Below are 21,337 nucleotides of genomic sequence, written 5' to 3'. Positions count from 1 at the left end.
CGTATGGGTATTGCGTTTGTATCATACATATTAGCATTAAGAGCGAGGTCATTTGTGATCTCGTTAATTCAATCATCAAAACTTCGCACCGAGCTTCTTCTCATCCTTCATCTGCTGCTCGTCAACCACAATGACAGCCTTGCCGCTCATCTGCCCCGTGTGCACAAGCTCAACAAGCTCATGAATCTTATCCAACCCATGAAAGACATTCGTCTTGAGCTTGATCCCATTCTTCGCAACATGCTCCATCAACCCAACGCTCTCTTCCCTTGAACACAGCAAACTCCCCTTCACCCTCACATCCCGAAATACCAATTCCTGGAACGGGATCTTCACCTCATCAGGCTGCGCAATCTGCACCACCGTTCCATGCATCTTTGTCACTGCACAAGCCAGAGCCGCAGCCGAATCCGCATCAGACAAGTTGAGCGTGGCATCTACACCCTCCCCTCCATTCGCAGCATCCTTCGCTTCCCTCACAACATCTTCCTTCTTCTCCCTCGCGTCAAGAACCACATCCGCGCCGCTCGTCCTCGTCAACTCCAATCCCTCGTCCCGCGCATCGATGCCAATGACGCGCAAGCCCAAAGCCTTGGCAATCTCAATCCCCAAATGACCTAGCCCGCCTCCTGACCCCAGGATCGCAAGCCACTGGCCCTCCTTCAGCCCAGCCTGCACCACACCCCTCCAGACCGTCCGTCCAGCACACGCCAGCGGCGCGGCACTGAGGAACGAGACGGCATCCGGGATCGGCACGGTAGATCGCGCGTCGACCTTGACATACTCCGCAAAGCACCCGTCCACATGGACCCCGACGTGGCCCTCGATGCGGCTGCAATACTGCCGAAAGGTCTCTGGTGCAGAAGTACAGTCGAAGCAGGAACCGCACGGGTGAAGCGGGAGACCGCACATGACTCTATCGCCTACTTTGAAGTTGAAGTCTGAGGATGCGGACGCCGGGCCGACAGCGACGACAGTGCCGGAGCCTTCGTGGGATGCGGTGCAGGGGAGGGAAGTGGCGAAGATGCCGGAGGAGACCATGCTGTCTGTGTGGCAGTAAGATGCGACTGCGATTTTGACGAGGAGGTCGTGAGGGGCTAGAGAGGTGGGAGAGGGAACGGGGATTGTTTGGATTTCGTAGGGGTTGTTAAAGGATGTTACGCGGATTGCTTTCATTGTTTTGGGGATCTCTGTGGTAGCCATCTTTGCGGGCTTGGGTGATTGAGTTTCGATTAAGCTGGTGAGGTTTTGAGTGAAGGCAATGGTTTGTTGATCTTTTCGTAGTTGAGTTGGTGTGCTTCCTCTTCTAATGATTGATGAGTCTTTCGTATGGTGTTGTCAAAGATGTGATGACGTCGAACCCTTGAGTGGTTCAAGTTTGTTTAGCTTCCCCCGCCGGATCCAAGGCGGTCCGACGCCGACTATGCTGGACTAAGGTAGGATGTCGGATCCGATGGTTCACCATGGATTTGCCGAGTTTGATGGTCTTGGAGAAGGCGACGTCGCAACCTTAATTCTTCTAAGCTGCGCACCGATGTAACAAGGTGCCGTCGGACTCATACGCGTGGTTAATGGACTGATAACATTGCCATTGAAACCTGGGGTGCCGGGATGAGATATTCGGGCAACGCCCATCCCTGGTATAAAGAAATCATCAGATCTTAATCTCCATAATGAATGCCGTAGAATGTTAATCACCTCTAAGCGCCTGGAGCTCATGGATGCTGATCGGGCGGATCGTCGATCAGACGCAGTGGAGGAGGAAGGTAATGACTGACACATGGTAGTATAACAAAAGACTGTAGTTGCAATAGCATCATGGTACACAAGCTCGAAGAAGAATCAGTTTGAGATCACTGTTTATAAGTGAAGACAGCGGTAGAGGCAGCAGAAGTGCTTATGTGCATTGTGATATATATACGCTCAGCTCGGAGGAGTATACGCCATCGACTCCGAACAAGCCCCCAGGGGCTGAAGTATGTACATGAATCCAAGTTTTATGTACTTGAGATAAGATTTTAATAAATATGAACCGGGAGAAAGAGTGCATTTATCGCAGGAGAGCGTGGACAGTGGAGTTGTACGTGTCGACACAACCGCCGAGGTAGGTCGACGTCAGAGAAGCAGTCGTGTTCTTGGCAAGCGCGGCGAGTGCAGTGGTGCCGCACTTGAGGCCGAGGACAAATGACTTGTGAATAGCATCGGCAAGGAAGGGCGCGGTGTGGGTGTGGTCGTTGGGGTAGTTCGCGTTGGTGGTGGTCGCGCCGAGACCCTTCATCGCCTGGGCGGCGTACTCGCCGTGCGGGACGAAGTAGTAGCCCTTGGAGGGGCCGCCGAGCTGCTCAACGGCGAGCCTGGGTGTTGGTGTTAGTCTCCAATCTGATGGCTGTTTGGACGATGAGAAAGTTGAGGGCTTACCAGGCGTAGTAGAAGAAGCGATCGTATCCGAACTTGTAGGTGCCAGTCTCCCAGACGTTGTTGGGGGTCGCGGCAGCGATGATGACCTGCAAGATGAGTGTAAGCCAGGAATCCATGTGAGATCAGAGATGTAAGTCGGTGATCATGCCTTGGCACCAGCAGCGTTGAACTTCTTGGCGGCATTCTTAAGGTACGCAGGGTACGTGAGAACAGTCTCGGCAACACCACTTCACAACAGTCAGCATCGTCTTCTTCATCAAGAACCCTAGCAAACCAGCAAATACTCACTTGTAGGTAGTCGAGCAAGTCTGCGCACCATCACCAAAGCAATCCGTCCGTCCGTTGTCGGTAGGCGTAAGCGAGCCGCCGTCATTGTGACCAAACTCAATGACGACCCAGTCGCCTGACTTGACGAGCCCAGCCACGGTATCGAAGCGGCCCTCGCGGGTGTAGGAACGTGCGCTGCGGCCGCCAATGGCGCGGTTGTCGACCTTAGCTTTACTGGTCGAGAAGGAGTACTGCAGGAACTGGCCCCAGCCTTCGGTGCCGGAGCCGCCGCCGCCCTTAGCTGTGGTGCTGTCGCCGCAGAGGTAGATCGTCGGGACGGTCTGGCGCTTCTCGACGGACTCGGCGTCGGTGGGGAGGGCGGAGGCCAGGCCTAGGAAGCCAGCGAGGAGCGCGATGTTAGTGCGCATCGTGTCTTGTTTTGAGAGAAGGACTGTGGGTGAGGTAAAGAGTGACAGGGTTCTCCGGAGCGAGCGAAGGGATGTGTATGTGTCTCGTGAGAAGATGGGGTGGAAGGCTTCAGCTTGGAGGAAGGAAGCTTTGCCTTATAGCTTATAGGAGAGCGGCTCTTGACTGACTCTTGACAAGCTTTCCGTCAGGGCCGGGATACGTGGGAAATCCCATCTTCCAGCCAATATTAACTAGAGTCTAGTGCACCCCCTCGACCCCGGTTCATTTGTTTCCAACGATCGCCTATACGCCTCCTCAATATCGCCAATGTGGAAGAACACCAGTCAAACTCGACGAGGGTGGTTTCCACTCGTCCGGGTGACCGGGTCCTCCCCATCTCGGTCGAGTCCTGGGCGAGACCACAATAACGGGAAAGCGGCGGATTGCTCCAGCGGTAGACCACCGGGGGGCCGGTCCTCGTGGTGTGCCATATAGAGTAGACTTTTACGTTAGCGAGCGGCTGCAAGGCAAGGAAAAGACCAGCAATCAGACGAGCCGCAGGCTCGCAGCGGCACTTGAGGTAACATCGGGGCTCCTCTCCGCCCCGCACACGGAGGACGGCGGTGCTGCTTCGTTTCGAAAGGGGCCTGGTGGCTGCATTCCTCGAATCTCCGTCGCTGGCTCATCTCTCTGGTGTCTGCTACATGGAAGGATCACAAGTGAAAGACTGCTCAGATCGACTGTCATTGAGTATACTTAGCCCGTCTGATTGTTTCGAGCATCATCACAACATTGCTACTGGACAGGAACCGAGCCACTCAGATGGTGTAAAACGTCCAAACCATAGACATCCCTTACTCCTCTCCACTTACGGCTAACCGATGGCGCAATACAATTAATCTGGTTCAGTGGTTGCTGTGTGCTAGAAAGGGGCGTTGGAGGGGAGGGGGGCTCTGTCTTTCGTGTTTCACGACGTCCGTCGTCGAGCAAGGGAAATCTCCGCCAATCGCGGGCTCTCGTCGTTGAGGTGGCCCGTCCTCAACATCGTGGAGCACTGGGAGTTGGACCACCGACCACGCGGACTGAGGGCGGAGTATGGAGCTTCCAAGCTGGGATGTTCCCAGCGGAGAAGCCTTGCCCTTTTCGGCGACTAAATACGACCCGAGTCGCCGTACACAGTAAGTTGAATACTGGTGAGATTAATGAGGGAGAGAGAGCAGTAGCTCGTCCCCCGTTGTGGCCCGAGTTGAGGTGTCTGGTGCCTCGTGGGAAAGATGGCGCGAGGAAGTGAAGTTAGTCGGTCGAAGAGAAAAAGGGACTAAGCTGAGTCTAACCCCGCGTTGAAGTGCAGAACTTCTTCCCCTTTCGAACGGGTCAGCCGACGGGAGCGCTTGTAGGCTGGCTCAAGAGAAGTTGTGACGACGGAACCATTCGCGCCGTGCAGTGTGTGCCTTGTTCCTGATGTTCCATTCTTCCAGAATGACTGCCCCGATGCAGTGGAAAGTTCGCCCAGACGCGGGCCCAAGACGGGATGCCGGCACTTGTTTTTGGGCTGCTTGCGCCGTACTGAGTGGAGGGGGCGGAAGCTAGATTTGTTGAACTCGTTTAAAAGACGGCTAACCGGATTTCCAAAGGGTTTTTGATCAGATGAACATGGCCGTCCTACCCGAGGAGACTGCAGTCTGCTTATTGGTGCAAATTGTTCTCGGTGCAACGTCTGAAGGTGTCTCCAAGCTTTTGGGGAATCACGGCAGGGGTCATCCTGAGGGTTGGCAAAGCTTAAACGAAGAGCGCGAGTCGAGGCATCCGTGCGAATTACTCCGTACTTGTGTTGCGCGCAGTTAGCGCAAAAGCTTGTCATGGGAGAGAGGGCCAGTCAACGCTTCAGAGATGAGAAGGGGACAGCTGGGGGGTTGGTGATGGTTTTCCGTTAGTGTCTATGGTGTCATCTGTGCTCTCATCTTGTTGATATTCCTTATAAAGCAGACGAGGTCGATAGTCTGGTCTAGATGCTTGTTGCGATGCCTGGGTGGGAATTCGCGTTCGGAAATTTGGTTACTTAAAAAGGTTGAAACTGGGGTAGGGTCCTTAGGGAGCTTAAAAGCAGATTGCAGGGCGAGCTGCGATGCGCTGCGGCATTACGGGAATAAGAAATCCCTATGGGTTCGACTCACCTCGGTGAATCGGTGAATCGGTGGCCAGGTCGGTCTGCGACACGGTACGGGTCCGGTGACCGGAAGGGTGACCGGAGCTAGACCGAAAGTTGGCCGCTTTCCCAGAAGCTCAGGCCGGGCCTAGAATTCGAAAATCTGCGTGCTTTTCTCTATAGCGTAATGCAAATGTCGGCCGAGAAACATGTTGTAGGTTACTCTGGCACCTCCATACAAGTTTTGGTCATGATGAGTACTTTCCGCTTCAAAAGCAAGGCGGATGGTGTCATGGGTACACGTTTCCATGCTAAAGGGCCGATCTCGTACCATAGGAACATTGAAACAAGCGCGACTGTAGCCGGATGACCGGATTTGAATGGAACTAGACCTGCGATAGAATTGAATTGACTTGAGAACCTCGGAAAGAATCGTGAGGGAAGAGATCTTCTCCCACCGTGCGCCAAGCGTATTCACCTATTTTTCGCTCGGTGGTTTCTGTGGGCAAGATCACCAGATCCTGGCATTGCGATTCAACTTCAGGAACAAATGCTGGTGAAAGATTGACTATATGCATCCAGATGAGGCGGTCCAACGACGCAAAATACACAAAGATCGAGGGTAGAAGCTAGTCAAAGATAAGTCTGTCCGATCGTCTGAATGTCTATGGTCATCTGCATCCCTGCTAGTGTGCCGCATCGCCGGGTCGACCCCATAACCATGTTTTCGGGATCAACCATCCGCCAATTCTCAACACACTCATCGTTTAGATACATGAGTAATATCTCACACTCACACACGGGAACTGCTGGCTGATGGATTTCGAGGCTGACTGGAATGCGCCTCTTCCAGCAAGGGGTCCTGCGGTTGCCAGGGATGCTTATTGCTGACATCTTCGCACTGGGGGTGGATTGCGGCTGGCGGAGCTGAATGCTTATCGGAATGCTCATAATTGGCCAGAATACGGCCACAGGAATTCTTGCACCGCGCCGGGAAACGGGTGCCTGCATAATGGAGCTGATGGGACCATTCTTAAAGAATCCCGCGTGGCCAAACGAACGTTGGTTAGCCCAAGTCCAATGCTTTTTACCCCTCGACTGACAATCGAACCGAACTACTGGAAGTCGTCATCAATCGCAGCTGCTGTATAGTAGAGAACAGCACTACCTAGCTCGGTATCAACGAAGAGCCGAAGAGTCGAATAAAAGCACGGAAGGGGCATACAAACATCCCAGAAAGTGACGCAAAAGAAGCTGCCATCATGGCGCCCACGGACAAGATCTCGCTCGAGTTCATCACCACCGGCAACGTCTGGATGCATACCGGGATGCAAGGCCAACCCATAGAGAACCGCAATATCGCTCTCCGCTTCCTCCGCTCCTTCACCGGCGACTGGATTGGTCCCATGCCCCTTGGTGCATTCCTCATTCACCATCCCAAGGGTCCCATCCTCTTCGACACGGGCGTGTCAACACACTGCACCGAACCGGGCTACTTCCCCTGCTGGAACCCGGTGCCAGGCATCCTTAACAAGTTGGAAGTTACAAGGGAGGACGGCATCGTCACGCAGCTCCGGAGACGCGGCATCGAGCCGACAGATCTGCAGTTTATTATCATTAGCCACCTACACCACGATCACGCCGGCGGACTAGAGGTTCTTGCTGTCGAGGCGCCCGATGTGCCCATCTACGTCGGCGGAGAACACTGGGATGCCTTTGGGAAGCATCCAGTCTATGCTGCTATGCAAGGGTGCACGCCAGACCGGTGGCCCAAGGATTTCGAGCCGCGGATCCTTGATTTTGAGGAACAGCGCGCTGTCGGGCCTTGGGGTCGGTCGTGTGAGCTTGCGCCGGGCGGCACGATTGTCGCGGTCGATACGCCGGGCCACGTGCCGGGTCATATCTCGTTGATTGTGGTGGGGGACAACGACGATGGGAGTAAGACGAAGTATTTTCTGACGGGGGATGCGACGTATGCGATTAGTGTGTTGGATAAGGAAGAGCCGGATGGTGCGAATAGTGATCCTGTGGCGGCGTTTGAGAGTTTGAAGAAGATTAAGGCGTATGCTCGGAGTCACGACGTCGTTGTGCTGCCGAGCCACGATCCGAATACGCCCAGGTTGCTTAGGGATAAGGTGGTCTATCGGCCTGGAAAACATTAGATGGGTGTTGCAGTACTTATGACAGAGGAGAAAGCACGGCTGTAAGTTATAGGAAGATAGACCGAATGTGGGACTCAAGAGTCAACTGAACGTACAGCCCTAGATTGCAGGATGAGATGTGAGAAATGTCTATACTTTGTGGTATGCTCGTGGTACAGGACGAACTAGGCAGAATGAAAGATACCAGAAATCCTCAAGCCATTCGGCATGATATCTACGAGCTTGATCCAATCGAAACTGATTACTTTAAGGAAGCAAGTGCAGATGCATCTCCATGCTTCGCCCCATTCATCGTCGAACTTCACACTCCTGCCGAATAATGACTTCGTAGGCTAGACAACACGTGAATTGGGCGAGGAGACGCGACGCCAGGAGGAGAAGGCCGCTGCTGACACAGAGCTCCGGTAGAGGTCTTGGTACTGGATTCTTCCGTGGCCTCACGGGTGCCCGTACTGCTGCTATTCATCATCCAGTGAATGACGATGGCTGAAAATAGAACTGAAACAATCATCAGCCCAATTAATTCCAACCAGTAGGAGCAAACTTCAAGGGCTTACTATCGCTTGTGCAACACATCATGCATAGCCACGCAACCTCACCCCGCAAACCCACTATGGTGATGCAGTTACTATGTGATGTTAGTATTTCACCACTTCGAGGAGTCGTCTTGTATTTGCAATACTTACAGTAGACTGCTGCCCATCGTGGCTATCGATCCGATAATGGTTCTCTTCGCTAGTTGTCGAAGCCTATGGTTCGGAGGGTTGGGAGAATGAGCGACGGGATGAAAGTAGCGGAAACCGGTGGTGGAGGGTAGCCATCGCAGTGAATATGTCCCTAATGGCCGGTTAAGAGACGTCAAGTCAGTGAACGCGAAGCTTAACTTACTGCAAAGTGGCTGCAGGAACAGAATCGTCAGGTATACCTAGAATAATGATAAGCATCTGTACTGTGAGCTCCGGCAGTGCAATCCCTTACAGTTGCAAGTGGATCTATTGCAATGAGTGGTATCATTGATTGCCATCGAAAGTAGATGCGACAACCACCACCATACAAATCCCAGACGGTACTAAAGTGGAAGAGTTGGTGGCTAGCCTATGGTGCGTTTGTGGAAAGAAACTTACTCTGCAATATTGTAGCTGCTAGTTGTACCGTAGATGCCTAGTGCTAGACATCAGCCAAAATGCAGGAGAACCTCAGAAGCAGGAAGCTCCGAGGGAGACAAAACGTGGCTGGGTCAACCCACCGATGACCAGGAAAGTGTTCCAGAGATATAGCTTAGACCTCAGCCTTGATTTCTTGGTGCTGCGAATGACGTGCTTCCGCAAGACTCAGCATGGGTTCAGTCAATTTCCTTTCTTTGGTGTATACTCACTGCACGATCAACAAGAAACAGGAAGATGAACTGAAATATGTTACTACCTAGGTAGAGAAAGCAAACTCATTTGAAAATGAGGCACTCACAATCTAGGTATATCATTCAGCATGCTGAGATCCATCATAATATTGATGAACAACTCTTACCTTGCTTCCCATGTAGATAATCGGGCATAGCAGTGCTGTTGCCCTGCATGTTGCTTTGCTCGTACCATTTCCGACCACAAACTGCATGATGAGGGCAGAGACTGAATATGCCAGAGATGTTCCATAAATGAGAAAAACGAGCCAGATAATCCACGGCAAGTTTCGCCAGCCCTTCCTCCTGACTCTCATTGCACGCAGTGTGATGAAGCTGGATAGTACACAGGCGGTTGTGATTTCGATAATGCAACTGCAAAGCTTTGCAGCGAACGGGCTGTGATACCAAATCCCTTCATCCTCTCTCTTGCTCAGAGTATCCATGGCTACGGCAACTCCTGGTGATATGGCAGTCATCGCAATGTCCGAGTAGAAGGTACTGTCCCAATGTTATGCTAGGCAAAGTTGTGCTAGGCGAAAGTATATTCGGCTCAAGATGTATGATTGATGTCGAAATTATAACGGATAGCGCTTGGCGTCGAGATCCGTCGAACATTTGGACGGGACGCCAATTAATATCCCCACTGGTGACCTTGAGGCTCTGGCAAGAATAAGAATGATTCAAGCGGAACTTCGGATTGTCCGTCCACACTGAGCATCGAGGCCCTCGAACATCACGCCACTGCTCCCCGCCATTTCTAACGCATGTGATCGGCCGTACAGCTAGCTCACTGCTGTATTGGACGGGGCGTACTGGCTTATCATCACTGGCATCAAGGAAAAAGCAAGACAGTCGGCGGTCTGATAGTTGCTTCCGTGTGCAATTGGGCTACCCCCCCGGTGCCGGCATCCTTTGGCAGATCATGCGAGACTAATGTACAGTACCAAGGAGTTATAGACCGGCAACACCGAGAGAAACGAAAAAAGCGCTAGACAGGGGATAGGCGCTAAATCATAAAATGATAGAATCTTAGGGTGATATGTTCCTATTTGATTCGCTCAACAGACTGCGATGCCTTGCCCACACCATTACAGAAGCATGCATCTCTTTGCATAAGTCTTCAGCATGACAGACGTCCCCCCATCTGGAAGAGGACTCACATTTTCTGGCGATAATTTTTTCTCCCGCCTCGAAGCGGCGAGATCTTGCTGGAAGACATCGTTTGGGCTGACGCCTACTTACCTACGTCCTCATAACTACTTAATAAGTAAGAAACAGATATTGCCATCTGCTAGTTTGACCCTCAAACCCCTTTGGCACACTAATGCTTAATAAGACTTGGTCCATTTCTACTCAACTGCCATTTTCTGTTCAAATTATGAAGTAACTGGTAGTACTTAGCCTAGACCCATGAAGCACATTGTTTTCATCCACACCGTCGCGTGGCGCGCCCTTCACGCAGCTTGCGCTGTGCTCATCTAGCATTGGATTCCGGATTGCACCAAGCGATGCGATTTGATTGGAATGTCTCCCCGGAAATTAATTTACCCAGCTACCTGAGTTTGGGGTGACGCAGTACGGAATAGTGATGCCATAGATATTGCTGGTCGTCTTGTGAAGAGTGGCGATTGTGCTGGCGAAAGCTGGATGAAATTTCAGTAGTGACATGGATATTTCGATAGGTTATCTAGGGCCTACTAACAGGATCTGGATGTGAAGGTCAAGTAACAGTCTTTGCATGTTCTATAAGTGTACTGTGTACATCGGGTTCAAGGAAACCACGGTAGCATGCTGTGGGTGTGACCCTGAGAAGGAGCATCTACAGCAAGGGTGAGCTGGAAATATTCCCCGGACAATCGCAAAGTCTTCTCTTCTGCCAAAAGAAACCCTCGTTCATGCTCTCGCATAAGGCTAAGACTTTGCGAATACGGTACAGCAGTCGTTTGACCGTCGTCATCTACATGACTGACATCTCTGCGCATTTGGACAGTGACCATTGTGACATAAGTCTGCCATCATCACAGCTCCGTCATAGTTTTCAAACCCCACAGAGCTCAACGAGTTCAATGCAATACCAGTTCGTCGAGCTTTTGTATCGGTTCCTCAATGCTGCGTCATATGTGATCTCCACATCAGCTCGGCAGTCCTGGGGACTACGATCTGCAAAGGAAATCAGGAGCTGACGTCCACCTAGTGGCAGCCATCAGGATCCATTGCTGAATAGTAACAACACACTAGAATATTCTGTCCTTCCATGCTTCGATCGATGCTACGACGAAGAAAAAGAAAAGCCACCAGCATAGCTTCTAGAAGGATGCACCTTCGAGAGGTGGTAAAGATCGTCAGTCAACTTTGACAGCTTCGGCAAGAGTGGCCAACGGCCCGATGCAGTCGTTGCTTCGTACTTTGAGGGATCGAAATCTCATCAATGACGGTACAGCTCATTCTCATAGGACCCGGACTTGTCCGGCATACCCCCAAACCTGACGCCAGTTCCTCGTCATATGGCGTGTTTTCATCGACGCTGTCCACAGCGGCATGGCCCATGGCACGCAGCCCTCAGGCAGAGAACGGCATCAATCAAGTGAAGATCATTATTGTGATAGGCTTGCTTCGGGATAATGGCATTCCACCCAACCATTGACGGATACGAACGCCTGCATGTGGTCTCGCTGGTCTGCAGACCCGGCTACACCAACGATGAGTGCCAGTCTTACCGTGTGGGAAGACACACCGCTTCGAATCACAGGGGGGGTCAAGAAGACGTGCCCTAATAGGCGTTCGGACGAGATAATCCGGACTAACATGTCTCGTAGGCGCAGCTCAGGTCCCCCCCTATCCCGGCCTGGTAGACCGCCAAAGAGGAAGCAGAGTGAATTCAGCCCAAAAGAACTGCGGGGGCTAGACCTATAGAACGGATTCAAAGCGGACTATAATCCAATCAGTTCGCTTGTCAAGTATTGTGGCTTTGCCAACGGTCATCGTACTTGAGTATAGGAGGGGGTGTTACTTCCATAGTTGAGATCGAATTAGGCGAACCCCAAGGCTCCCCGCTAGTTTATGCCCTAGAGACGCTGTTTTGACAATTGGTCAGGGGCAACGATTACTAGTTCTCTTTTCTTGCTAGAGAATTCTTGAATCAAGCATATAGAAACTAACATGTCGATTAGACAAGGGACTTTCCTTTTACTATCAGTCTCCGCAACGAGACGAGCAACGACCGTTCTGTGAGCGAGATGGATGCAGTTGTAACGTTCGACGAGACCTAAACCTCTAAGCCCGTATACCTCATCCATCTTCATGCTCTTATCGGGCCACTATAGAAGCTAACACGAAAGATGCGTTGGAGACCCTACCTGCGGAGATACTGGCCATTCCTGAATGCTAAGATGACTGCCATCACTTAAATAATGTGAGACGATTCATTCAACACTCTATTGGTTGATATCAATGCCTACCTAGCCGGAGGAGACCTTCTTGCAATATGAATGTTACAAATTCTGCCTTGCAGTCTTCTTAGTACATCTAGGCTCAAAGGATTAGTGAGCCAAAGCGAGGATAACAAGAAAATTGATTGGACACGCAAGTGGATACGTATGTCCATTTCTGGAGCTCGAGTTGCTGGTCGATCTATTCATTTTGCGGTATCCCTGATTCAAGAAGACGGAGTAGTCACTGAAAACCGCAAAACTAATTCGAAAACGTTTTCCATATTCCTCTGATCACGTGTCGAGTTTCTCTTAATGATTGTCATCTCATCTATTAACTACACACATTATCTACTTGATGCACATCTACCTCTGGACAACTGCTAACACCCACTCAAACACGGCACAAACGGCCATTCTGAGTCGGGAAGCCATCAAGCTGGCGCGTGACGTACCAACTCTCGCTGCCAACACCCAAGTTGGCATAAAAGACACCAGTGGGGTCAATCTTTTGCTTGAATGCGAGAAGGCGGGCGTACTTCTCGGTTCCGTAGAATGACTGCTGGAAGTCAGGCTCAGTCACGTCACCCTCGCTGGCATATCCGCCACCGCCGGGAGTGACATCCCGCCACGGCTTCATCCACTCGTTGGTCAACAGTTTCGACTTCTCAGCGACAACCTCAGCGGGCGTGCCAACGTCCCAGCCCATGACTGAAATGGCAAACATGGCAGCGCCGCGCCACGCCGGGTTGACGGCGTTGTCGGGGTAAGGGCCGGGGCCGCCGGTGATGCCGAAGCCAATGATCTGACCGCCCTTGTCGCTGAGACCCTTGATAGCCTCAAAGGTAGCGTTGAACTTGGTGGCATCGGAGAAGTTCTCAGTAGGGAAGAGACGGCACGCCGTCTTGGCGGCTGTGCCGCCGACGGACTCCTTGGGGAACCCGGCCTTCCAGGCGGGGAGGAAGCTCTTATGCTCGGTGTAAACGGGATCGACGGTGATGCCCAGCTCCGTCCACTTGGCGAACAGCGGAGCGGTGAGCTCCTTGAGTTGGACGAGAGTCATGTTGGGAGCGAACCAGGGGAGCATGGTGAAGGTGAGGGCATCGGGGCCGGTGTGGAAGATGTTCCAGTACTCGTAGTTGCCGGCCGCGTTCCAGGTGGGAAGTCCCTCCCAGTAGGCCTTGACGCCAGCCCAGAAGGCTTCGTGGCTGACGGTCGCGCTGGTGCTGAAGCTGAAGGTCATGACGGCGATGGTGTCGATCTTGGGGTAGGCTCTGACGACGTATGAGGTAACGACACCATAGGTGTCTTACGAATGGTCAGCTTGTTTTTCCTTTGATGGTGAATGGCTCAACTTACTTCCACCGCCGCCTCGAAGAGCCCAGAACAGCTCAGTGTTCTGCTTCTCGTTGGCAGTAACGAAGCGTCCATCAGGGGTGACGACATCGATGCTCAAGACCTGGAGAAATACAACATCAGTAAAGTAGCTTCGTGTAGAACATATGAAGAAGCATTCTTACCGAGTCAGCAGCAATTCCGTACTTGGGCGACAGCGGTGAGTGACCACCACCAGCAAGGTAGCCTCCAGCATAGCCGACAGTCATGCCCTCGCCTCCGACGGCAGTAACACCGAACTTCTCAGCTGCCTCATACAACTCGAAGCCCTGAACGCCGGCACCAACCTTGATAGCGGGGCCAGAGTAAGAGGAAGTGGTGTAGGTCTGATAGAAGTTGATGCTCTTGAGGTGGTGGGTCCAGACCGAGAGGGCACCGGATCCGGAAGAGCGACCGTTGAAGTCATGGCCAGTGTTCTTGACCACAAGACGAATGTTGAGGTTGCGGGCAAAGTTGACTGCGAGTTGGATCTGTGCTACATTCGTGGCCTTGACGACGTACGAGGGGAAGCCACCGACGGTGCAGGTGCCGGCGGAGCTGTTGTCGACTGAGGGCGGCATGCAAGTCAGGCCCTGGTACAGAGGGCTCATGACTGAGGTTGGATCCTCAGCACTTCAAATCTGATTAGCATATTGGAATCAAAACGTAGGGGAAAAGAGGCTTTGGCTTACTGGATCGTAGAGTTGGTCCACTGGTTGGTGATGTACTGGCAGCGAGTGGCATCATAGTTGCCAAAGTCATCAAAGCAAGAAGCGCCAATAGGCACTGTCTCGGTGACGGCAAATCCGGTGAGGAGGTTGAAGACGCTCCATACTGCCTTGTTTGGCCAGAGGAGATCCCCGGGATAAGTTTTGCACTTGTTGAAGGTGCGGGCCGTTCCAGAACGCTTCTCCCCGGCGGCAGTGGTGTCAAAGTCAAATAGGGAGATGTTGGAGAGGGAGAGGTCCGTGAGGTTGGCCAGAACGGCGTCCGTCAGCTGAACGCTCTCCTCTTTCAAGAGATCAGTGGAAGCGGCAACGACAACGGGTTCAGCGGCCGGGGCCACTGTGGACTTGTTGGCTTCTACAATATGAGCGACAGGTTAGTCATGATACAAGTCGCAGAGCACTCGTATGTGAACCCTCAGGGGTTCACATGTGGAAAGTCAAAATGCGAGATCGACATACCGATTACTGCATCGTCAACCACAATGGTCTGAGCGTACGCCAGAGGGAGGGCAGCGGCCAGGAGGAGGGCCTGGCTGAGTCGCGACATATTGTGTGCCAAGAGATTTGAGGGTTGAGAACTTCAGACTGAAGGTGTAAAAGATTGGACAGAGGGCGCGACAAGGAACGGGTTTGCGTGCTTGTCAGACAGGAACCTCCAATGGTTGATCACCGGGTTTGTGGCTGGCGGTGCGGCGGGAAAGAGGCGAGCGTGCAGAAACGAGCAGTACACCACGGGGTTTATAACATCCACGTGGAAGCGTTGCATCTTGCCATCCTTCCTTTACACACCGGTGACACTACGCGTATGGTTCGATAACAAGTGCGAGATATTCCCACTACCGTACTGCTCGTTGTCGATAGTCCACGGTTGATACTGCCTACCTGAGCCCGCCGACATATCCCGGCCGTTCTCGCAGTCGTGGCGGAGACCTTGCATTCGATAGCGGCAGAGGCCACGACATCTCACCAAATTACGAGGGTGAAAGACTCAAGGAGGAAGGGCCAATTTGGTCGAGAAGGGATCTTGGGTCCGCCCCCGGGCAGGAATTGTACCGGGGCCCGGGCTCGCTTACACAGATCTGGATGTCTGTTTGGCCAAGGTGTTCGGGGGGGGGGGGGGGGGGGGGGGGGGGGGGGGGGGGGGGGGGGGGCGGGCGCGCGGGGGGGGCGGGTGGGGGGGGGGGCGGTGGGGGGTGGGGGGGGGGGGGGGGGGGGGGGGGGGGGGGGGGGGGGGGGGGGGGGAGTAGACTAGAGCAACGTTGGTGGCGAGAGTCGTTGAAACCCCGCGCCGGAGGTTACAACGGCGGGACATTAACAGCATCGGCATTGCAAAACTGCGCAAGTACTGTAGCAGGCTGGCTGGTGTCTCCAAGACCGTGGTAACAACTTCTTCTAGACGTTCTCTCCCGAGTGCCGGCGCCGCACCGCCGACACTAACGATTTAAGACCATTGTCTGTGGGCAAAAGTCTACCGCACCTTTGGGCGAGCTCGTCTCTCGAGATGGCGCTGGATAGCGGCTGAGGCGTCTCCCAACTTTAAGCCAAGCTGAATAAGCCCCGTCTATTTCTAGTCTATCCGTACCTATCAGCGTCTGTCTTCCTCCGAAAGGTATGGTGGCGAAGAGAGTGTCGGGAGCTGGAGATCATTCATATGGAACATGGCCCCCCCGGTGAATCTTCTGCACGCTTTGTCCTCTTCCGAGCACCACCGCTCCACTGCGTACCTTGTCCGCAACGAAATTCCGGCTGTCCGCGTTAGTAAATCCCCACTACAGAGTCTAGGGATCCCCGAAAAGTGATCTTGGGGTTTGGTGTAATGGCGGGCAGGACTGAGGGATTTGCGAACGAACTGCCCATTATCCACATAATAAGGGATGTGGATAGCGAGCCGTGCCTCTGGGGAAGACGTTGAGTTTATCTTTGCGATCTTGCTAATGTCTCATAATTCGTCAGCTAAGGAAGATCAAATCAGACTGTATGGGTAGATGAACCATCAAATCGGTCACATCTACCAAAGACATGTCCAACCGACATGTCAAAATCGAGCAGAGAGAAATCGTACGACTTTTCCCATAGCCCCAAACGCATTCCTCATTGCAACCCATGGAAGACACCGCCAGAGTCCAGAAATTGAACAGCGAATCTTTGAGGGGATATTTGCCGTCTTAAGGGGGTTTCCTCTCTGCATGATTGTCTGCAAATTCGTCCTGCGCCAATGCGGCACAGCAAACTCTGTTTTTCTTCAACCCTGTATACCAGGTAACATTCAGAAATTACTACTTGGTCGCCAAGGGGTCAGGACTCAATCCGAGTCGCTGATGGACTTTCTACGATTCATTCACACCAACCCGCTAGTGCTCAACGCAGACAGCAGCTCCACCTCGCTCCTCTAATGCCTGACGGTGGTTGCCTGCATTTATTCAAAGGCGAAAACGTCCCTCGCAAGCCTCGGCCGAAGCGATGAAGAAAGAGGGGAACGTCGTATTCACAAATCACCGCGTAACAAAAGTGCGAGGTCGTATTATGAATCTCATTCACCGGCCCCATGTTCCGGGCACCACCACGACGCCTTACTCAGATTGTGATGCTATGCGGAACGAACTAATCCACTTACCGATCCAAGACCGCATGGCAGGCTTCTATCCGGTGGGCTTTTGCAAAAATACGATTCGTGTTGGGCCAGAACACGGTCGGCCAACAACATATTTCAGCTCAAATATGTGTTGGCCTAGGGTTGATGGAATTTCCCATAGTGGTGACTGGGCATACGCAGCAAAGCCGGAGGAGTATCGAGCATGTACGGATGAAATGTGAGGCTGTCCTTCGATGGATGATGCGAAGTACCTACCTCATACAGAACCAATGATACCCCGTACAGAATGATTGAAACATCCAGATTTGACAATGCAATTGATTGCACGTGCCCTTCCGCAAGAAACGCTGCATTATGTGACTCTACACTCTATCCTCCAATTCCAACATGTCTCATCGTCGATAGCTTTCTGCCTGACTGGACCATCTACAACATGGATGTCTCAGACGTTACCGAACAGTCTTGCCTCCATGGCGTATTGATAGTCCAAATGGAGCAAGGAAACCGGATTGTCGGTATTAAGCTTTCAAGTTATCTGGAATAGTCCGCAGCAATCCTTGTCTAGAGGCAGCAGAGGACTGCAGGAACCTGATAGACGAGAGCCAGCAGTGTTCGAGAATGCGCCATCCTTGACAGGTCCCTGGCATCTTCTCGAACGCCATTGCACAACCAGCCACTCACCAGTCTTCCTTTTCATATTTACTAGGGCAAGCCTCGGGTACGCAGAGCCCATGGATCCTGGAGTCTGAAGGAGTATTCCCTGCTTGGCAGTGAGCCTGCGAGCACAAGATCTCAATGTCGCCTGGTGCTGGCGGAGGAACGACCCTGAATCAGTGTGCTGCCGGCCTCTGGTCTCCGGCCAGGGATGCAGCAATGCAACCCAAGTTGCGGAGATTTGAAGAACTTCAGCAAGTTTTCTGCGCCAACCCCCAAGTCTCCTCTCTGCCCTGTTCTCTTACTATCCGTGGAAATCACCGACCGGGAAGTTGCGAGACTAGTCCGTCTCGACCCCAGCCTTACCATGAAACGGGGTCGTAGAGAATGCAGGTCTGTCACGATTGGCGTACCACTAGACAGGATCGAATACTGAATACTCCCCCTTCCTGTCCACTTGAACACACTGCTCCTGTAGAGGCCTCAGATGAACGTTACCTTGCTTCCTTGTTCAGCGTAAGATCATAGCTAGTCTCCTGGTTTTCTCCTGTTACGGATGGCGATGGTAAGCAACTATGCTCAAGAACACTGACCAAGCGTTCCCAAGATCAAGATCGAAATGCTGATGGCTCCCCCTTCCCAAGAGTAGCCGATACGAGATACGATCTCTCAGTGACTCAGGAGGAAATTCAAGACCCAACACCTTGTATATATCTCACAAACTCTCCCACGGACCCATCGCGCAACCCGACCCCCGAGCCTTTTCTTCGACCTCTCCCCGGCCTGCTCTTCCACCCCCGGATTCCAAGTTTGACTTTGGCGCCAAGTCTGCAGAGGTTCAAACTTTACTTTCTTTCCATTAGGGCAGTTCAACTTCCATACTCGTTCTTCAACTTTGTGACGAGGGCCAGACATGGAACTCGTCGCTCAGCGGGCCGTTGAGGCTCGGTGGGCTAATGTCGAGGACCTACCATCGACGCCTTTGCAGAAGGTGATCATGGCGATTCTGTTCTTATTCACTTTGACTGCATTCTTGACCTATGCCTTGAGAATGTACAGCAAATGGACATCAAAACAGATTGGACTTGGTAAGTCATCCAACCCAAGCTTTTCTCGTGGAGTGTTCGTCTCATAATTCCATCAGATGACTGGTTCATGACCGGAGCCATGGTAAGACCAGGCCTGCCTCCACCGGCAGAGTGCCGATCACCACCTTTCGGTGTTGCCTGCCCTGACTAACATCAACATGGCAGTTCTTCTCAATGGCACTACTGGCTCCAACATACATGTTCTTCAAGTACTACTACGCCGGCTTCCCTACCGCAGCGCTACCTGCAGACTGGGATCCCGCCCCCATGCTGTTCTGGAACTGGATCATGCAGGTCCTCTACAATCCCATCCTCGCGCTCGTGAAATCATCGATTCTGGTCTTTTTGCTACGTCTAGGTGGGCACAAGCGCGGTGTACGATGGACCATTTACGCCCTCAATGCCATCAACCTGGCGACAATGGTGGCCATTTTCTTGGTGGTGCTATTTCAGACTCTTCCGATAAACGCTTTCTGGGATTCGACTATTCCCAAGCAAAGAGAAATTGATGGACCGTTATTTTACATCGTCAGCGCCATAATCACCATCATCACCGACTTCTTCGTTCTCGCCATTCCGTTCTGGATCTTCCTCGGGTTGAAAATGCGCATGGCCGCCAAGATTGGATTGATAGTGGTATTCCTAGCAGGTGGAGTGTAAGTCATGGCACCTGAAAGATCGTCATGAAACCAGAAGGACTGGATTGACCTCGTATTTGAACCTTTTGATGCTGACTTTGTGGAAGGTCAATCATTGTGGCCATTCTCCGTGTCCACGAACTCCGAAAGAAGTTTTACAATATCACCCCTGGCTACGATCCCCGAGACGGCATTGGCGACACATACAGCGCAATCGAAGTCAACCTCTCCATCATCGCCGCCTGCGTCCCGGCTTTGCGGCCACTCTTCCGCAAATGGATGCCGGGCATGTTCTCCAACAAGAGCAGCGCCGACAACGCAGGATACAACAGCAGTCAATACGGTCGTTACGGTGCCGGCACTGGGAACGGCACGGGAACCGGTCGACTGAATCGGAATACTGTCGGCAACGGGTTCCCGCTGAAGGACATGCGAAGCACACACACCGAAATCCGAGGCCACTCACCAGACGGTAGTGAAGAGGAGATTATGACCTATAACGGCATCATCAAGACGACCAATGTAAGAGCGAAGACAAAGAATGATTTAATGGTTTGAGGATACTAAGGAGTTTAACAAGGTTCATGTCTCGTATGATGATTCGGTTATGACAGATAAGGACTCAGGACGGGAGCAATTGAATTCGGAGAAGCCGGTGAGGCGCAACAGCAAGTTCGGGGTCGGTTCAAAGTAACGGTTGGGTTGAAGGAGCACGAGACTTTGGGAAGGGAATTGGTATGAGCGCATGATCAAAAATTACTTATTTCGCTATTTAATGATCTCACTGTGTGTACTGGAAGCGCCAGTTATTTCCTCTGTTCGTAGAAGCTGCGTTGAGCATGATATCCAAACTTTTCTATCAGCATTGATGACACCCTCAACCCCAGACATGAGAATCAGTTTGCTTAGAGACCTGTCAAGATGTCAGCCATGACTGAACGATGGCTTATCAACGTGTATTGACTAATTTCGGACAAATCCGTACTTCTATGCGCGAGGTCGTGAAACGAGTTGGCATTGCCATCTAGCAGTCATAGGCCCATCCCAGGCAAGTTCCATCTGTGCAGGCAACGCAGTCCTTCTTTCCATTTACGCATTCCTGACAATAGAAACCATCTCGGGTCTGGCGGGGTTCGACGGCATTGCCAGGAACAGCTGGAGCCGCAGCTGCAAAACCGGTGAGGAGAGCGAGCGTAGTGACGATGGCCGCGAATCTCATATTGAAACGAGTTCCTCTAGATTGATGAAAATAGGTGTCGATGTCAAATATGCAACATGTGCTGAAGGCTAAAACGTACTTGGTTTTCCGACTCAGCAACAGTAGGACATCAGCGCCTTCGGACGACCGGTCTATATAGGTATTTAGTTTGAACATGCCTTACTTAGGAATTTCTTCATCACACATGGCAAGAGTCACTTCTTCCCTTTTGTTCGCCTTCGGACATCCGGGAAGAGCATACGCTGCGACGAACAGCTGGTAACCTCATCTCTCCCAAGTCGGATACTCTTTTGAGGCAACTCGTGCAGCAATGGCTGTGACATGCATTGATACGAGGTCTTCGAAGAGACAGATTGGGACAACTCTTGGTGGAAAAGCCAGTTTCCAAGCCCCACAGAGGGAAATCAGACGACTCCGATGCATAGGTGGTGGAAACAGGATAAACCACATGTCAAATAGGGTAGGTGAAAGATGAACGTTGCCCCACAGTAGATGGTAGACTATCTTCCGCCTTCTCTTGGCCTAAGTCTAGGCGGATATGGTGTTATAGACGGAATCCGGCCAGCGTTAAGATGCATAGCCGTCGGCGCCAACCTTAATTACCCACTGTTCGCTTGAATGTTTTAGTTGACAGTGGGACTCAAGAGCAACGAACCAGAAGTCGCATATTCTCGCCAGGCTGCACCAAGCTCCCAATGCCGCATCCGCTCTGAAACTTGTTCACACGCTGTACTGCAATGCTTGACGCCCACGCGATAAACTTCTTTGGTTCTATATAGTCATTCGAGTTTCATTATTCTATTGTCGACAATTGT

General features: G+C 52.1%; 9 protein-coding genes across 9 annotated transcripts; 2 read left to right on the top strand and 7 right to left on the bottom strand.

Moving 5' to 3' along the window:
- Nucleotides 1–75: 75 nt before the first annotated feature.
- CCOS01_04359 (alcohol dehydrogenase GroES-like domain-containing protein) lies at nt 76–1,203 on the bottom strand (the record flags this gene model as incomplete). Its single annotated transcript, XM_060452541.1, has 1 exon — nt 76–1,203. One exon carries the CDS (start codon nt 1,201–1,203, stop codon nt 76–78), a length of 1,128 nt encoding a protein of 375 aa, XP_060316499.1.
- Nucleotides 1,204–2,050: 847 nt separating this feature from the next.
- On the bottom strand, nt 2,051–2,534 carry CCOS01_04358 (GDSL-like Lipase/Acylhydrolase; the record flags this gene model as incomplete). Its single annotated transcript, XM_060452540.1, has 2 exons — nt 2,051–2,354; nt 2,419–2,534. The coding sequence occupies 2 exons, from the start codon at nt 2,532–2,534 to the stop codon at nt 2,051–2,053; spliced, it is 420 nt and encodes a 139-aa protein (XP_060316498.1).
- Nucleotides 2,535–2,560: 26 nt separating this feature from the next.
- Nucleotides 2,561–3,113, bottom strand: CCOS01_04357 (GDSL-like Lipase/Acylhydrolase; the record flags this gene model as incomplete). The annotated part of the gene is made up of 2 exons (XM_060452539.1): nt 2,561–2,645; nt 2,707–3,113. 2 exons carry the CDS (start codon nt 3,111–3,113, stop codon nt 2,561–2,563), a joined length of 492 nt encoding a protein of 163 aa, XP_060316497.1.
- Nucleotides 3,114–6,501: 3,388 nt separating this feature from the next.
- CCOS01_04356 (metallo-beta-lactamase superfamily protein) lies at nt 6,502–7,401 on the top strand (the record flags this gene model as incomplete). The annotated part of the gene is made up of 1 exon (XM_060452538.1): nt 6,502–7,401. One exon carries the CDS (start codon nt 6,502–6,504, stop codon nt 7,399–7,401), a length of 900 nt encoding a protein of 299 aa, XP_060316496.1.
- Nucleotides 7,402–7,702: 301 nt separating this feature from the next.
- Nucleotides 7,703–8,104, bottom strand: CCOS01_04355 (uncharacterized protein; the record flags this gene model as incomplete). The annotated part of the gene is made up of 3 exons (XM_060452537.1): nt 7,703–7,899; nt 7,959–8,029; nt 8,088–8,104. 3 exons carry the CDS (start codon nt 8,102–8,104, stop codon nt 7,703–7,705), a joined length of 285 nt encoding a protein of 94 aa, XP_060316495.1.
- A 2,235-nt stretch (nt 8,105–10,339) lies between these two features.
- On the bottom strand, nt 10,340–10,797 carry CCOS01_04354 (uncharacterized protein; the record flags this gene model as incomplete). Its single annotated transcript, XM_060452536.1, has 2 exons — nt 10,340–10,443; nt 10,593–10,797. 2 exons carry the CDS (start codon nt 10,795–10,797, stop codon nt 10,340–10,342), a joined length of 309 nt encoding a protein of 102 aa, XP_060316494.1.
- A 1,825-nt stretch (nt 10,798–12,622) lies between these two features.
- On the bottom strand, nt 12,623–14,877 carry CCOS01_04353 (uncharacterized protein; the record flags this gene model as incomplete). Its single annotated transcript, XM_060452535.1, has 5 exons — nt 12,623–13,536; nt 13,588–13,687; nt 13,749–14,235; nt 14,295–14,685; nt 14,790–14,877. The coding sequence occupies 5 exons, from the start codon at nt 14,875–14,877 to the stop codon at nt 12,623–12,625; spliced, it is 1,980 nt and encodes a 659-aa protein (XP_060316493.1).
- A 3,613-nt stretch (nt 14,878–18,490) lies between these two features.
- Nucleotides 18,491–19,997, top strand: CCOS01_04352 (uncharacterized protein; the record flags this gene model as incomplete). Its single annotated transcript, XM_060452534.1, has 5 exons — nt 18,491–18,665; nt 18,722–18,747; nt 18,831–19,321; nt 19,411–19,825; nt 19,884–19,997. 5 exons carry the CDS (start codon nt 18,491–18,493, stop codon nt 19,995–19,997), a joined length of 1,221 nt encoding a protein of 406 aa, XP_060316492.1.
- Nucleotides 19,998–20,327: 330 nt separating this feature from the next.
- Nucleotides 20,328–20,678, bottom strand: CCOS01_04351 (uncharacterized protein; the record flags this gene model as incomplete). Its single annotated transcript, XM_060452533.1, has 2 exons — nt 20,328–20,538; nt 20,602–20,678. The coding sequence occupies 2 exons, from the start codon at nt 20,676–20,678 to the stop codon at nt 20,328–20,330; spliced, it is 288 nt and encodes a 95-aa protein (XP_060316491.1).
- Between the last annotated feature and the right edge of the window lie 659 nt (nt 20,679–21,337).

This window comes from Colletotrichum costaricense (genome assembly GCF_030867565.1).
Source record: "Colletotrichum costaricense strain IMI 309622 chromosome Unknown Scaffold_4.1, whole genome shotgun sequence".
NCBI classification, from domain to species: Eukaryota; Fungi; Ascomycota; class Sordariomycetes; order Glomerellales; family Glomerellaceae; genus Colletotrichum; species Colletotrichum costaricense.
The sequence above is the reverse complement of the archived record's forward strand: the minus strand, read 5'-3'. Positions and strand labels throughout refer to the sequence as shown.